At 41.8% G+C, this 18,124-nt stretch overlaps 1 protein-coding gene across 1 annotated transcript; it reads right to left on the bottom strand.

The window, feature by feature from the left end:
• Positions 1 to 9,659: 9,659 nt before the first annotated feature.
• On the bottom strand, positions 9,660 to 16,594 carry LOC142571049 (uncharacterized). Its single transcript, XM_075679347.1, has 4 exons — positions 16,563 to 16,594; positions 15,985 to 16,041; positions 15,215 to 15,366; positions 9,660 to 10,008 (listed from the first exon to the last, which is right to left on the bottom strand). The coding sequence occupies exons 2-4, from the start codon at positions 16,034 to 16,036 to the stop codon at positions 9,685 to 9,687; spliced, it is 528 nt and encodes a 175-aa protein (XP_075535462.1). The 5' UTR covers positions 16,037 to 16,041; positions 16,563 to 16,594; the 3' UTR covers positions 9,660 to 9,684.
• Between the last annotated feature and the right edge of the window lie 1,530 nt (positions 16,595 to 18,124).

Raw genomic sequence — 18,124 nt, 5'->3', positions numbered from 1 at the left:
AAAACTCAACGCATCATTAAGTTCATGAGAAGTAAACTTGCCATAGTACAAATCAACACGTATGCACGTAAAGATACGCGGGGTCATATCACCAGCATTGACGGAGGTATAGTGCCAGCAGAGGAAGAATTCTACGCGGACCTGTACTATAATCCGATGAGCTACGATACCTTCATTGGAAGCAGTAGTAAACAGGTTGCAGAGAGTCCTTCTATAACTAACGATGAAGTTAGAAGGGCCTTCCAACACTTGAAACGGGAAAAGCAGCAGAAGAACATTATTATTACTATTATTATTGTTATTATTATTATTATTATTATTATTATTATTATTATTATTATTATTATTATTATTATTATTATTATTATTATTATTATTATTATTATTATTATTATTATTATTATTATTATTATTATTATTAGAGGTGTAGTGCGTGAAGCCTGATTCGCCTCCGCCGTGCGTTGGCCCGTTACTCAACAAAATCCGGGAGTGGGCCACGCTCGCCAAGGTTCGTTCTTATCGTTATTACTGTCTTTCTTGCTATTTTATTGCCGGACAAACGTGAAAAATACGAAGAACCCCAGCCATATACAGCTTCGCTTTAACTCTCTGTACTTACTGAGCTCCACTGCGTCGTGTGGATAGCGTGTATGTCCGATTAGCACCTCTTTATATGCTGGATATCTAGCCATAGAGGCAACATGCTAACAAACCGAATTGCCAAATCAATTTCATCGCAAGCTAAAATAAAGCTCTAAAAACAATAAACGCGCGCTATATAAAACATTCGTATCCACATACCTTAGACAAGGTTTTATTTATTCATTCATTTATTATACCCTCAACGTACGGTTGTTCATTGTAGAGGGGAGGGGCAAGGTAAGTACAGAGGCAAATCATAAAATAAGCAAGGAAGGCAAAAATATGGCAAAGACATAGTATACAAAGTAATACTGGTAAATAGAAACTTTTAAACGTGGCAAAAATACATGGCGTAACAAAGAAAAGAAAGGGAAGAAAGAAAAGAACATACCATATAAAAATACAAGTCATAAGTTAAAATTATGGCATAAGAGCACTTATTATACAGAATAAGCCAGCGCAGCATTAATTTATATCATGAAACTAAGAAGTGTGCTTACAAAGTTATTGGTGTCAGTTATGCTTGTAAGTAATGCGGGTAAGTTATTCCAATCTTTGCTCGTTTGGGGAAGAAACGAATATTAAAAGCCGACGGTGTGGCAGTGCGGAATGTTTACCTTTTGGCGGTGGTCAATGCGAGATGAAATTTACGGTGGCGGTTGAACAAAGATAGAACGTAAATATGTGTTGTGGTAGTAGATTTTATTGAAAACACATTTGCTAGATAGTTTTCGACGGATTCATGACAGCAGGAGGTGTAGGCGAGCTTTCATGTTAGTGACACTCGAAGTTCTTTGGGTAGTTGGTGAGAATGAAACGGCCGGAGCGAGGTTGTATTGCTTCTAGAGGCTGTATGAGGGCATCATGACCAGGGTCCCATACTCATGATGCGTCCTCTAGCTGTGGACGAATGTAAGTGGTGTACAATAAGAGTTTTAGCATAGATGGGGATACAGAAAATTTCCGACGAAAGTATCCCAGTGTACTAGTGGCCTTAGAAGTTATGTGATCAATATGAGTTTTCCAGGTTAGGCTGCTGGCAATGCGAGCTCCGAAGTATCGATATGACGTTACACATTCTAGTGGGATGTTATTTAGCCTAGAGGTGTGCCAGATCACGTTAGTACGAGAAGTCCTCATAGTCTTACACTTTCTAATGTTTAATTCCATGCGCCACTTACGACAGCACTCATTTATGTTATTTGCCACCTGAATTACTAGAATATATGAGGAATTAGTTATATTATGATACAACCGCAGTCATCCGCAAATAGACAAATGTTCGAGGGAACGTGAGTGGGCAAGTCTTCCTACGTAACAATATAAATTAGAAATAATAAAGGACCGAGCACGGATCCTTGCGGGACACCGGAGTCAACTATAGCTAAAGGTGAGTTAGCGTCATTAGTGGTTACAAATTGAACACGTGATGTCAGAAACGCGCGAATCCAATCAATTACCGAGGTGACTATGTTTAGAATGTTTAATTTATGAAGAAGCAATGCATGGTTCACTCTGTCAAACGCTTTAGAAAAGTCCAGAAATATAGAGTGTGTAAAAAAGAAGAATCCAAATTGGCGTGTAGGCCATTAATGAAGAGGATAAGCTGAATGTCACAGGAGAAGTTTTTACGGAATCCATGCTTCATAACTGTGAAGAAGTTGTTATTTTTAAGAAAATTATTTAGATGCGTGTATATTATATGCTCCATCACGTTACATGGTACAGATGTAAGTGAAATAGGTCTATAGTTCTGTGGATCATGGGTTGGTCCAGTTTTGGGAATGGGGATTACTTTGCCAATTTTCTAATCATACGGTAAGGTGCCACAGTTGTAAGATGGCGAGTAAATACGTTCTGGTATGATTGAACATTATTCCGCTGTGTTTTGTAAGAATATATTAATAATTTCGTCTACCGCACCATGATGCTTTAGGTTTTAATTTCTGTACTATGGCTTTGATACCGGTTGAGTCGAAAACGATGGGATCCATGAAGTGGTAGTTAGTTGAATTTATCTCAGGCACCGGATCAAGAATCTGAGGCGATGAGAAAGACTGAGTGAACGTAATGTTAAGCACAGTAGAACACAATAGGTCAGGTACTTGATCCATAAGGTTATTATTTAAGGTTATTAGATTATGGTTTATAATAGGGATAGAGCGACAAATATAGAGGTAGAGTATTTAGGATTTTTTCTAACGAGGATCCGTGGAGCTGTAAGAATAGAACTAGGGCTGGCAGCTCCACAAACCTAAAATCAATGAAGCCTCGCGTCAAAATTTGCGCCTAAGACGTCAACAACAGCACGACGCTAACATTGGCCAAATAATCATGACGTCATTTCTATGTGTGCTAGAGCAGTGTTCGAGCATGCATATTCAGTCTGGGGAGATGCACCATACATGCCAGTGTTGAAGCAGGCACTGGCCTCTGACTGAATGGAAATCTGTCCTACGTTAACTCAGTTGCTTAGTGCAAACCCTATAAGGTGCGACATAAGGTTGAATTCCTTTTTCGCACAACGTGACACGACGCAAAAGCAGCTTGGGAAGGACAACCAGAGTAGGGTAGCTGTGAAATGAACAGGCTAAGTACGGCGACCGATTTTAGACCGCAGAAGAAAGTCGTGGTCAATTTCAGCTGTGTTGGCGGCACCAATAATGACATCGCTAGCGTAGAAGGTTTCAGTTGGCATCGAGAGGAATGGGCGGGTTAAAATAAAAGAGCGCGCTACGATTAATGAGTATATCGAAATATGTGTAGGAAACTACATCGTAGCGTGAAGAGCCGTAAACTCACGTCAGAAACTGTAGAATGGAGTGCCATTGGAGGTAGTCTTCTGAGATGTATGATAGGGAATATTGTGGTAAACCCAAGTGTAGCACGAGGGTACACTAAAAACCCGTACGGGTTTCTGTGAAAGGACGCGTCGAAGTTGAGAAGAATCCGTCCTTATCCGCGATTTGAAACCAAGACTAATGTCTTTCTGGGTCAGTTTGCTCAGCTGAGAAGCTATGTTTCTGATGGAGCCGTACGCGTTTCTTTGATAGCTTCGTGGCACATTCGGGAATATGACAATCCTTCGATGATTGTTTTCATGACGATTATGATGATGATTATAAGTATATATTTGCATCTCTGATGAAAGGTGACCGTGACCAATAGTCAGCTAGCCTACTTGAGCTAATGGAGTATGCGATACACGCTTTTCATCCTACAATTTGGTATATATCTCCGTATTTTATTTTTCTATTTAGTTTACCTCTAAATTGTGCTTCTTACCTTGAACAGCTACCTATGCCTGTAACGGGTCCGGTCGTATCAATCTCTTCTTTGCTTTTTTCCACCAATACTAAAAGTTTATTTTGCTCATCTTGAATGCTGACTCGTTGATGCTTTTCTGAACCTTGAATCTAAGTGCTTTTGGGAGGTCTGAGGGTCAACTGAGGGTCTCGCTGGGGGATTACATCCGCATTGAATTACGATGTGCTGAGTAGTTTCCGCAATTTTATGAAGCAGACACATGTCTTATCTTGTTGCGGTTTTATGCTGTGGTATGTTTTCGCACTTAGGTAACAAGCTAGAGACTAAAATAGCAAGACACTTCCCTTTGTGCTATTCTACAGATTTCTAATTTCTTTCTTCACCTTCATGCCAATCTCCGTGCTATTTGTTCGTTCCTTTCTTCAAATCGAATTCACTATCTGTTTCTTTCACTTTTCTTTTGATGAGTCTTGGTTTTCTATTTAGATTTTCAAGTTTCCTCTGCTTTGTTGCCTGCTTTCCTGACCTATTCCTCCATTCTGTGTCCACGGTATAAACCTCAGACTCTGCCCAGGCGGCGCTGCGGAAAAACCCGTCAACAGCGCCCTCATCGGAGATTTGGTGCGAACTGAGTAGTGCAAGGAGAGCTGTCCGCAGCGAAGGCAAGGCTTCCTGAAAATCAAGGACCTGGAAAGCTTCTTCCGCCCATCCCCGCTTCGGAAAGGAAGCTCAGCAGGGCGAAGTACGTGTACAATACAAATTAAGGTCTCCAGTGTTATTCCGTCGTGCTGCAACTCGCAAGTACAGAGAGCATTAGGTTTTTCTAGGCATATCAGCAAGAAATCTAAGCTTTTCAAATTTGTTCACACTGAATATGTCCTGAACACAAGACTTAAGTATCTCCTGTATCTTTATGTATTTCACCATAACGTTTTGTCTCGCAATTATTTACAGAGAGTAAATCCTTTCATAGCATTTTCCAGGGCAGCAAACAGAAAACCTTTTCCAAGGCAGCAAACAGCGTGCGATCACAACGAAAGTAAGCTTCCTACAGTGCCTACGCGCTGCATCTTTCTTTCTCGCAGGAGCTACAGCATCGCTCAGTAGCTGATTTGAACACCTTAATTTGAACTTTTCGCAGACGCTTCGAGCAACGAGCGCGCGCAAATAAATGCAAATAAACGCGACATTTTTTTTCTTTTTTTTTCTTTACACACTCGCGTTACTTCGCAATTACTCATCCAGTGCTCCTACAGCAACTTTATTGCTCACATTTCAAAAACGCAGTCGAGCAGGCTCAGCACATTGCGCAGCGTGCTTGTTGTATCGGCGCAGGACATACAAAACACCGTAAGTAGAAATGAGCTCGCGATACAACGATGCTCTAGAACAGGGTTTTGAATTCATAAATGAACCAAAATGTTTGGTTAAGCCGACCTGCCAAATATCTCCTTTCCACTTGTTGAGTCAAGCGGAGGCGGACGTCTGTTAAAAGGTGGAGATATCGATGGCACATAAGCAGGATGGTTCGCAACGTTGTTTTTTCTGTTACCAACGACGTGGTGGCTGCAGATTCTTGAGATTTCGCTTGGCCACCACGGTCCTCCATCAAGGCTACGCAACACAGTTACAGAAGAACAAAATTGCCGCACTTTCTCATGCTAGCCGCTGTGTTGTGGGGAATGCAAGCAATCCGATTACCCAACAGGTGGAACGGCCCGTATCCAGCGCTCTCGCCTTTTCCCTTCATACGATCGCGATGGTCTGTAGCTTACCTAAATTCAATGCAGCGCGTCAAAAGCCGCTGTGTGAGAACAGGAAAATTCTTGTTTGGCAAAAGACGATAATTAGGTTTTTATATAAATGGAACATAATAATGTTTCTGACTTAGCGAAGCAAGAATATTGCAGGAAAGATTATGCTCTGTAGCGTGTGACGAGTGCGAACACAGGCATTGCTCATTTATTCTCCCATTTCTGACATGACACTCTCCTGAACACATACTTGCGGACACGAATCATAAAGATATACCACAAGTGCTTATTATCACATTCGTCACTGTTTCGTTTTCGTGATACAATGTTTGACTTAGCTGCAAATATTCATGCAACGACTTTTACTTTGTTTTCTATAGGTCAAGATTGAGCTCAAGGGGATATGCTACTTCGAAGCTGTAGAAATCTTGGACACCAAATACAAGCGGACATTTCAGAACAATAATATTTGTAAACCGTCTACTACTATAACTGTTGCTGCTTCTTGAGGTCATTTTTCATAACGAGTAATGAGTACATGGTGTGGTGGGACGTAGAAAAAAGTTTGAAAAGACGCAGAATTGTTCTTCGGTTATGCTAAATTTATTGGCTGTACTTGGTACACTGTAGGTCAAGATCTGGAAGACGTCATTTCTACGCAGCCTAGCAACAAGCCACTGTTTGCTGTGTCTCGTGGAGTGAGATGACAATTAGATTATGAATTTTGCCTCAGATCGTCGGTAACCTGTCTCATTGTGGATTTCAACCTTAAAAGATTGTAATAAATATTACTGGGAGAGTGAAGTCTGATTACTAATCTGCATTTTCCGTAGAAATTGAAGGTTTCGCCTTTATACCATAAATTAGTGACGGCCCATAACATATTCTTTTGCAATGCCATAAGTTATATCTCGGATCTTTAGGTGTCGATGCTCCAGGCGGAATTTCAAGCACATGAGTGCGAGTAGAAGAGTGCGTTGTATTGAATACGTTTGTGTTGAATCCGTTGTAAATTTTGACGTTTCCTAAAAATTTCCACAACTTGATAATTAGAGGTTTAGGCTTGTGAGATGCTGAGCGCATAACATCTGTTCGGGGAAGAACACACCTAAGGTTTTAGCAAAAGCGTACAAATCAATATGAACATTATTGAGCACCAACGGAGAAGATACGGTGGATGCTATCTGTCTGGAGTGAAAAAGCATCGCCTGGCTTATAGAGCAGTTTATCAGTGAGCAGATGTTAATTAAACATAAGTGCAGTCTTTCTGAGGATATGCCTCGAATGGTCAATTGCGCAGCAATTTTGCGTGTATTCGGGGTCTTCTTTCACCCTCGGAAAAACACTTTCGTGTAGGACGTATACAGCTATATAAAGTCGCATCTGAAGCTTTTTCTGTTGATCTAAATTTTTCTCGTTGACACTTTTCATCTAAATATGACATCTGAGTAGTTGAATAATAAATGAAGGCAAATGATGTATACAGGCGAAATGTGGAAAATAATCTAAGCATCCTAAAGCGACGACAAACATTACCTTGGTTCTGTCCGGCTACGTGGCTCTTGCAGATTTTTAGGTCCCTAAGATTGATTGATTGGTAAATATAGTAATAATTTAATAACAATTTTACCACTATGAATGATGTTATTGTGATCATTGAGGCATTGAATTATTATTATTCAGTCACAGGACAAGATGATTCTAATGGGCCAGCGGACTTCTTTAATAGTTTTCGTATGCGTTCCAAGAAACGTGCAGATGTTATTCGTCTGATGAACTCTTTCTGTCGACTGCTGCAAGCAATCTCTGATTTTATCACTATATGTTTCTCGACTGTATAGAAACCGTCACCTGGCAGTACTGCGAAATTTCCACCTCAGCATTCTCTGAGAAAAATCTCATCAGGGAATGCCTCACATGCCTTAGACCAATTTTGTCCTGCTGCCAAAATGGCATCTAGGCCACCAATAACAATGCTTATTACAGGTACCATTGTGCATCTGCTGACAAGAGTCTTTGTTTCTGTCTGAATAAGTTACCATTTTCGCGTCCTTGTAAAACCACATGCGTTCTTTCTGTCTTTAAATCCGGCGCTCAAATGGATGACGAGGACTGCCGCTTAATTTGTCTTCTCTCTGCCATTTTCAACGTCTTGAATTGGCTATCCACAATGTAATGTTGCGCAGCGTAGAAAGTAGGATCTCTCCAAATCCAAAGGAATTGCTTTCCGGCAGCGGAGGTACCACCATCTTTTTCAGCACTATGATGCAGCTTTCCGTGCCGCTCACGTAAAAGGCCTGATGCTGTGTCGTGCGAGTTCAGAAAAATCTTTTACGTAATCTGTCCACTCCTCCTGCTCGAGAAGTTGGCGGACTATGGTGTTGAAACTGCTAATTCTGCTACGCAGGGGTCTCCTCAATATGTCCGGCTACGTGAGCGTCAGTGATCAATATTCTTTTGTTATCGCAGCATCTAGTGGTGGGCCCAAGGTTATTCAATTGTGTTCCTGATTTTGATAAATGAGGTTTCCTTACCATTCCGGAAACATTTATTTCTTCTTGATATAGAGGGAGTCAAAATTTTAAAGGAGATACGCAGTACTGCGTAGTTCCGGGCTCTGCTGTGCGACCTATCCTCGCTCTCGAAATTGTGCCATTTGAAAGGGCTCACTCTAAATTCATCTAAAACGAAAAGTGTTTCTCATTCGTGCACAACCAATGTATCATGTTTCCTTGTTTTCTTCGTCGTCAGGTGTTGGCCAAAGCCAAGATAGTTGAAGAAATAGTGGTCCACTTTTTAGATAACTTTAAGCATATCTATCCACTCCAAGCACCTAGCAAAACGACACCTGCGCGCTCAATGGTTTAGTCGGCAGACTTACAAGACGTTTCCGCACCCCACTTTCCCCTCCTTGAATTATACACATCCTCATGTCTCCCAATACTTGAATGCTCCTCAGTGGTGTGGAATGGACAAGCAATTCGAATAGCTTAATAATTGAGCGGCGGCAGAACCGTTTATGAGTGTGTACAAGCACTGTCTTCCGACCTCGCGCATGAAGGACAGTTGAAGTTTCAATAATTATCCTACACTTGCGTCTTTGGATACATATATGGTCCTAACAACGTCCTCTTTTCGTACAGATTCATTCATTGAATTATAAGATGCACGCATTTACTAACTTCTGTTGTACTACGGGTTCCACATAGGACTACGAGGGAACATAGACCCTTCCACATTTTTGCCTGTTCGAGCAGATCCTCGCCTTTCGATAGAATGAAAAACATTTACGACTGCTATTTTCTCATCATTAAACGTTTCAAGACATTTTGCCTTGTTTCTATTAGCATCTTGTACCTTTCTGTGTCGCACTTCTTTCAAGCTGCACTCCTGTCCTGTCTTTCCATAGTTTTTCCCTCCTTGCTTATCTGTGGTCCGTTTGTGAACTGAGCACGGTTATTGTACTGTTACTGATTCTGTAGCAGCTGTTGTTCCAGTGTGTTCCTTTTTTTCATCTATTTTTATCACACAGCTTTTCGTTGTAGTTTATTTACATTTCTGCTTTTTTGTCTCGTTTATTGAAATTAAAGTTATTTATTGATTGATAATAATTATTACCACCGTTCTTCCGATGATGAAAGTCATTATTGCCATGCAATTTTATTGTCACTGCACGACCGATCGTTCGGAAAATGGACGCCATTATCATATTCGCAGTGGGCTGCAAGAGCTTCTTACACTTTAAACAAACGACAGGACTCAGTGCGCGGTGAACACTGTTATGACTGGGCTCGCAACATTTCTTGTAACGTGATTTCGCCCTTCCCATTTCTCTGCGCTTCCTCCTCTTTCATCGTGTGGTAGCTAACAATGTGGAACCTCGTTAACGAGCCTGCCTTTCAACTTTCAACGTTTTCTGCGTTATCTCGTTTTCAGGCATGTGTCACAGGAATTGGGAGTTAAAAAGAAGGACAACACCAAAACATTTTATGAGTTTCGCTGCTGAGCTTATTTATTTTCATCAGTTCTGAATGCTTTCCAAAGCCTTGCCCATCTTCATAAATCGCTGGGCTGCTCGCATGATGACATCTAGAAACAGCTTGATAAAGTTCCCCCGACTCTCAGAATCTTCCAAGGCATAGCCACTCATAACTCTGCTTAACAACTTGGACATGATCTCGGCTACCTTTTCTTCCAACTTCTTCTTGGTTTCCTGAGCGGCTTTCTTGAAGTGGCCCTTGGCATCTTTGTAGGCGCCTTTTACGGCTGACTTCACATTCTCAGTGGCGTTCTTCAAAGCGCCTTTTGTTTTCTCCCACAGAGCACGAAGGAAATACTCATCACTCTGAAAAACGAAAGCACGTAGGTATTAAAGGTTTAAATACAGCGAATCGTTGCATAAATGTTAGTTACAATTCTTTCCGTCTCTTTTCAACATACATGTATTCGAAAGCCATGAGTTTCCCATTTGCTGAAGGCAACTGTGCTTAACGCGTGAGAATAACAACATTTGGCTTGCGTCTAAAATGTGTGCTGACATAACTATAACAATCTATAAAGTGCGTCCCGAGTGTATAATTTTGCTATGAAAAAGTACTTATTGTCATTTTATTATGCACACGATAAAGAACATTTGGTGGTGCTTTCTAGGAGCTTGTAAATTAGTCTAATTATCTGTGTTGGAAATTATGAAAGATATAAAGTGTACTCATGTTAATTGATCAGATCTCATGGAAGCTCTCAGTTTGCGTTATGGGAGGTGCTGCACATGTTGTTCGCAGTGTAAAAACTGCAGGATTAGAAATATAATGAAGTACGCATCAACCATGCGCGTGCAATAGAGGGCCCACCTTCCATTATCAAAATAAAGAAAAGAGAGACGCGAATCTTCCGAGAGTCAACTTCTTTTTACGTACCTATACAGCCCAAATTATTTCATCAGCGATGTTTTCCACACGTCCTTAGTACAACCCTCAGACATTTCTGTAAAACCAGGTGAGCAGCGCGTATTTTTCTTGATGGAACTGAGCGGGCCAGTGAGAGAACAGTGCGATATAAGAGAGCTGGCGGAACGAACAACCCAGGTTTGTGATGTGTTATTTTTTATTAAGACTACAGGACTTCAAAGACACGCCCTTCTTTGGCTTGTGCGGAGGTTGCACTATGATAATTTGTATAGCACACCACCATTATGAAAGTGATCAAACTGTTGTGTTCTCCAAATTCGCCGAAAATGTATCGCGTGTCTAGCCACATTCAAGGCCGCATGCGTACGGGAGACCCCGAAACCCCGATGTTAGATCCATTGAGACATACTATGTCGTGCCACTTCAAGCATGTTTTTGGCTGCATCGTATTGTCTGGGCTGTATTTCTCCGACACAAGTTGGCCTGACAGCACGCAAGCTTATCTGAATCAGCTAGCGTGGATGCTCGGTTGCCAGAGTGAGAAGTTCGAATCCTCGCGGTTTTTTATCTAAATTTCGGAAACTGGAACTCACCTCCCCCGTTACATTACATCTGCAGTCATCGAGTGGCACCTGACACCGGCAAAAACGCCGAGAGCACGTGGAGATACACTAATCCAGGCACTACAAAATTAGGCAGACCCACTAAACTACAACAAGACACTCCCTCACCAGAACAGGGACTGGTCTTCCTGGTGCAGTATTCGGCCATCCCCTCTCCCTCCCCCAAATGACTCCTTGAATTACCAGATTGCCGTTAGTCCCCAGCAGCTGTGCAGCATCTGGCGAAGGTGGCGGTCAGAACTGTAACGACGCAGAGGGTGCTAAGAATCTCCGGACCTGCTAAGAATCTCTGGAAACTGACCCTTGAAACGTTTAAGACCGGACACCTCACGAGTGAAGCTGGCGTAGTAGGACTCTTTGACGAAGTATGAGGCAGTGTTTCGGATATCATTGGCCTTAGTGAGGTTGGAAGAACTGGCCCTGACAGTGCTGACAAATCGCCACGTCTTCATAGAGGACTACGAGATAAGAAGCAGGTCGGAGTATGATTCCTAATCCATGAGGACATAGCGGGCAACATTGACGTATTCAAGAGCATTACTGAGAGGGCAGCACTAGTCGTAATAACGCTGAATAGAAGGTATAGAATAAAGGTAGTACAAACCTACGCTCCCACCCTCAGTCACGACGAAGAAGAAACGGAACAATTTTATGAAGATGTTGAATTAGGGATGCAAGAAGCGCAAATTTAGTGTACTTAGTCATGGGTGATTTCAATGCAAAGGTGGGGGAAAAGCAGGCTGGTGAAAAAGCTATTGGCAGCCATGACGGTGATTATAGGAACACTACTGGAGAGATATTGGTAAAATTCGTGGAAAGGAATAAGCCGCGAATAATGAACACCTTCTTCAGGAAGCGTTGGAAGAAAAGGTAGACCTGGAAAAACCCTAATGATGAAAGAAGAAATGAAAATGAATTCATACTTTCTGCCGATCCCAGCGTAGTGTCGGATGTAGAAGTATTTGGTAGGGTAAAGTGCAGTGATCCTAGATGAGTGAGGGCTAGGATTCACCTCAATTTGAAGAGAAAAAGGGTAAAATTGGTCAAGCAGGAACAGGCCAAACTAGGCGCGGTATGGGGTGAAAGTAAACCAATACAGGTTCGCACTTGCGAACAAATGTGCATCCTTAGAACAGACACATGAAGCTGACATAGAGGCACTGGATGAAACCGTAACTAGGCTGGCTTCAGAAGCAGCAATTAAAGCAGAAATTAATGAGTCAAGGCAACCAGTACGTAAGCGGCCGCAAGTAACAAATGACCTAATAAAGAAACGACAAATAATAAAAGTGTCCAACTCAAGAGATAAGACAAAATTGGCGGGAACTGTGAAAATTGATCAACAAGGCGAAAATGAGCGATATTCCATAATATAGCGTCAGAAAGAGTGAAGAAGCCGTATAAAGTGGGCACAGCCTTATATCTGTGACAAAAACATGGCATAGGACAAACCAAGATGTGTGCACTGAAAGACAAGCAATGTAATATCATCAGCTGTCTCCAAGATATAGTAAAAGCAACGGATGATTTTTATACTGACCTCTGCGGTACCCAGAGGGGTCACGATACCTCCATTAGATTCAGTGATGAACATTACACAGAAACTCCTCCTATAACTAACGATGAGGTCAGAAGGGCCTTGGATGGCATGAAACGAGGGGGGTGGCATGAGAAGATGAATAACAATCCATTGAATCAAAGATGGAGAAGTCATAATGCTTCGAAAACTGGCGACTCTTGATACGAATTGTCCATCGACTGCAAGGGTCCCAGAAAACTGGAAGAATGCGAAGCTTATACTAACCCACAAACAGGGAGACGTTAAATAATTGAAAAAACTATAGCTAGTCCAGCTTACTTCCAGTATTAAATAAAATATTCAACAACATAATTTCCAATAGAATAAACGGAAGACTGGACTTTAGTCAACGAAGGTAACAGGCAGGTTTCAGGAAGGGATACTCTACAACAGATCACGTCCATGTAATATATCAGGTAATCGAGAAATCCGCAGAGCACAATAGGCCTCTCCATATGGCTTTCATAGATTACGAAAAGGAATCTGGTTCTGTAGCGATACCAGCAGTCATAGAGGCATAACTTAATCAAGGAGCACAGGCCACTTACGTAAATATTTTGGAAAATATCTACAGAGATTCTACAGCTGCCTCAATTGTGCACAAGTAGGAAGATACCCACAAAGAAAGGGGTCATACAAGAAGACACATCTCTCCAATGCTATTCACTGCGTGCCTGGAAGCAGTATTGATGCTAATAAACTGGGGAGGCTTAGGAGTAAGGATCGACGGCAAATATCCCAGCAACGCTCGTGTTGCAGACGATATTTTTCCGTTCAGAAACACTGGAGACGAGTTACAACAAATGATTGAGGATCTTCACATGGAGAGTGTAAGGGTGGGGTCGAAGATTAATTTGCAGACGACAAAACTAATCATGAATAGCCAGGCAAGGGAGCAAGACTTGAGGATCGCCAGTTAGCCTCTAGATTATGTAAGGGAGTACGTTTACCTATGTCAATTAATAACAGGGAACCTGACCATGACAAGGAAATTCGGAGAATAAAAATGGGTTCGAGCGCATACGGCAAACTTTGTCAGCTCCTGACTAGAACTTTCCATTATCATTGGAAAGGAAGGTGTACAACCAGTGATGATATATGGGGCCGAAACTTGTAGACTGGAAAAGAAATTTGAGAACAAGGACCACACAAAGAGCGATGGAACGAAGAATGCTAGGCATAACGTTAAGAGACAGAAAGAGACCGGTCTGGATCCGAGAGAAAATGGGAGTAATTGATATTCTGATTGACGTTAGGAGAGAGAAATGGAGTTGGGTAGGTGATGTTGTGCGTAGGTTAGATAACCGATGCACCATTAGGGTTACGGAATTGGTCCCAAGAGAAGGGAAGAACTGTCGAGTACGGCAGAAGACTAAGTGGTACGCTGAAATTTTGAAATTCGCCGGCTCTAGCTGGAATCGGTTGTCGCGGGACAAGTGTAATTAGAGAGCGCAGGGAGGGGTAGTTGTCCTGAAGTGGATATCGAAGAGGCTGATGAGGATGCCGCTCCTGCTGCTGCTGCTGATGATGATGATTGTTATTATTATTAATATGATGTAGAGCACGGGTGAGTTATGGAAATAGCGACCTTTTTCCGACCATATACTTGCCCATGATCCTAGAGGCAACTCCTAAAGAGTTACAGCTGTTTTTTTTTTCTCTGGTATACTAGAGTGCCACCGCAACTTCGTGAAAAACGTTGTCTACATATTGTAGTATACGGGTGGAGCGACCATACTGCACCTAACATAATTTATTTAGCCATACTAGAACGGATAAACAGATTTCGCACAGCGAATGCACTTTGTGACCTCGCACAATACCTATTCGTGGATACACCGCTCGCGCTTCTTGAGTGATCACGTTTCGGAAACATTCAGCAATTAGTATTGCCTAATATAATTTTCTGAACGCGTCAATAGTGTGTAGAGGGGCATATTATACGCTTCCTGAAGAGTTTCTGTTTTCTGCTCTTGGTGTAACACGACTGCGCCAATACAAAGCCGTAGAGCTGTTATTGGGCACTTCCAGAAATAAATGAAATGAAATGAAATATTGGAGCCAATAAAAGTAGCTATGAAATATGTTAACTTGTATTAAGGAAAATATGTACAGTATCTCACTCACAGCCTTATTTGCTTAGGCAGAGAATACGCCTGCAGCCTCAAAGGTGGTGTTCAATCTACGATCTCGGCGTCGTGTTTCCCGGGGTATAATTGATTCAAATGCATGCAATCAGCATAAGTGTAGTCTTCTATATTAGTTTCTGTTACTCGGAAGGGGCCGTCGCTAGAGTGCTGATCTGGACTTCCCCTATACCCTGTATTTTTACCGCCTTCTGTAGACGGACTATTACAGCTTTTAGTAGCAGTAAATTCAAGCTGCTCCTGGAAATAAATATACATTTCGCCTCCTAAATTTAACTCTGGTTTTTCTACGCACCTCAGACTTAATCTCTTCGTCAGCAGCTAGGGTCTGGGCCACTTCCCGCAGGATCTCACCCACATGAACAGCATCGTGAGCGGCACATTCGGCCGCCCTGTCAAATGTTGCGTCAAGGTCAGATTCTTCCTGGGAAATCGTGTGTGCGTCCACTGTAATCGCATACACAGGAGTTTTTGTTAGACGTTTGAGGGTCTCTAACAAATTATTTGTATGAAATATGTGTAGTACATTAAAACTACTGCGTGTGTTGGCAAACGAGGAACATGTAAGCAACCTTTGCTTCACCGATGGTATTCTCGCGTAAAGTAACATGTCAGTTGACTTACTGCAAATTATTGATTACCGCAAGTGGCACTCTCTAATCGTATGGTTCATGAACGTCTTCTTACGAGTTTCAGTATCATATATTATCCTGTGAAGAGAGCAAGATTTTTATATTTGTAGTTTTGTTTCTTACAACTGTCACCGCTTGATTTCGATAAAAAAAATGGACAGAAGGGTAATCAGCGGGAACTCTCAAGTCATACTTGGTAGCGTGCGAATAACCTTGAAAGTGAAAATCAATAATCTGAGCATGCCAACACAGAATAAACTTTGGTATTGTAACCTACAAGATAACAAATGCGTGTAGCTCGTGTAAAAGCTTCTTTGTCGGTATATGATCGCTTCATTTACCATTTCTTAATTTACATAGGTTCATTTATGTACAATGAAATTGATATATTTCAGTTACTTTGTTCATTAGTGGAATAAATATTCTTACGTACCCGTAAAGGCGACGAGCACCACGAGACAAATGGCTGCCGAAAGGTGCCTCATGACGCCTGCGAGAGATGTAAAAAATACTGTAGCTATCTATGGTCTACACGTCTACAGTGTTATAAACCATGGCTATTCCTTCAGCACCATCTTTTCTAGCCCAGAACCTTTAAAATACAGATGTGCGTTTATTTTGAAATAAGATATTATTGACCTAATTTTAAGTGAGATGGCCAATATGTAGCAACCTTCCACCACTGCCTGAAAGGAACTGCTTATTTACTGAGAGGCTTCATTAATCTCAGATTAGTTCACTGAGAACCTAACGCTTATTGCTACCCCCAATTTTATTTTCACGTAGGTTGCCCGCCTCACTAGTATGACATCAAGCAAGCAGCATTGTATAAGAAAGACTGGCACACTCTGTGAAAATATCCTCCCGTATATTCATCTTCATTAGCTAATGATATAGGAAGATGAACTGTATGTCATATAAGTCATATTCCATTGCTTTTTATGTTTGTAAACGCCAGCGGTTCTCACATTACGAAGGCAACTGAAGCACGGTACGTGTAGGTCTACTTACCAAAATCAGGAGCCCCAGGGTATTTCTCAGTTGTATCGAGCGAAATGTGAATAAGCTGCGGGAACGCGGCGGCTTTTATACCTTGGAATCTTGATGATCTGTTCTTTTTGTCCTTTTGGAAGAGATATATTCCTTCCACACGATAAACGGTCGTGGAAATGCACGTTTAGGGACCTAGATACCACAGTTATCTCGAGTGCGGCCGTCAGAGCTTTTGTTCATTGCATAGATTGGCGTGATTCACGAGATCATTTGCATGCAGTGCACTACAATGTCAGATACAGCCTCTAATTGAATAATTGTTCGCCTCAGGTCTAGCTGGATCCCACAATGCTTTGAAGCTTGTTACTATGCAATGCGATCAATGTAGTTGAATGACGTAATTGAGGGGTAATGAAGGTGTAATTGAAGAATAAAAAGAAGTCGCGCGGGAAATTAGGATGCCTCAGTTTGTTGCTGAGCCGGACATGTCGATCCACGGGTTACCTGCAACAAGGCAATCCCCTCTCATTAATGTCCACTTCTTGCGGCTGTGTACTTGTTACGTATGGCTTTCTAATAGCAAGGTTCACAACAACGAGTTGAATTCTCTGCACCTCATCGAAAATTTCACTCAGGCTAGTCAGGCACTGATTTTCTGAGATAAACCTTGAGCAAAGGAAAAGCACTTCAAATATACGTAGTACAACAATGGCAACGGTCTTTTGCGAAAGGATTACGGTCAACCTGGTCTGGCCATAAGAAACGAGGATGACCGAGAACGTACTTATATTCTCCAGCTTTATTTATATTAGTACACTTTAGCAGAATGTAGGGCATTTTCATAAACTCGTCTAGAGTGGATGCGGTCTTTGCTAATATTTCCTCACCTCTTACAGTTCTATATTAGAATATCCAATTGGCTCGTGCGAAGGATGAAAAAGTTCAAAGAGCGATGCAAAGGAAAACTTTAGGCGTAACATTAAGAGACAGGAAAGGAGCTGTGTAGATCAGAGAGCCAATGGGAACAGCCGATATTCAACTTGGTATTAACAGAAGGAACGGAGCTGGGCAAGTCATGTATTGTGCAGGTTAGCTAACCGGTCAACCATTAGGGTCACAGAAAGTGTGCCAAGAGAAGGGTAGTGCAATCGAGGATGGCAGAAAACTAGTTAGTGTGATGAAATTGAGAGATTTGCAGGCGCTAGCTGGAATTCGTTGGGGCCGGACAAGGGCAATTGCAGATCGCAGGCAGAGCCCTTCGTACTGCCGTGGACATTAGAGAGGCTGCTGATAATGATGACATCGGATTTGTTAACTTTTCTGCATGCGTTATGCTACAAACATCTTGACGGTAGTGGCATTGCAATCGGTCCCCTGAGTTACTAAGCAAGGCAATATCATAAGCGAATAGCAAGTTACTACGGCATTCTCCATTAACTGTGGTCCTCAATTCTTCCCAATCCAGGTCTCTGAATACCTCCTATAATAACGCTGTGAATAGCATTGCAGAGATCGTATCTCCCTGCCTGAAGCCTTAATTTATTGGGATTTTGTTGCTTTCTTTATATAGAACTATGGTG

This window comes from Dermacentor variabilis, chromosome 2 (genome assembly GCF_050947875.1).
Source record: "Dermacentor variabilis isolate Ectoservices chromosome 2, ASM5094787v1, whole genome shotgun sequence".
NCBI lineage: Eukaryota > Metazoa > Arthropoda > Arachnida > Ixodida > Ixodidae > Dermacentor > Dermacentor variabilis.
This window is presented reverse-complemented; position numbering and strand designations above follow the sequence as displayed.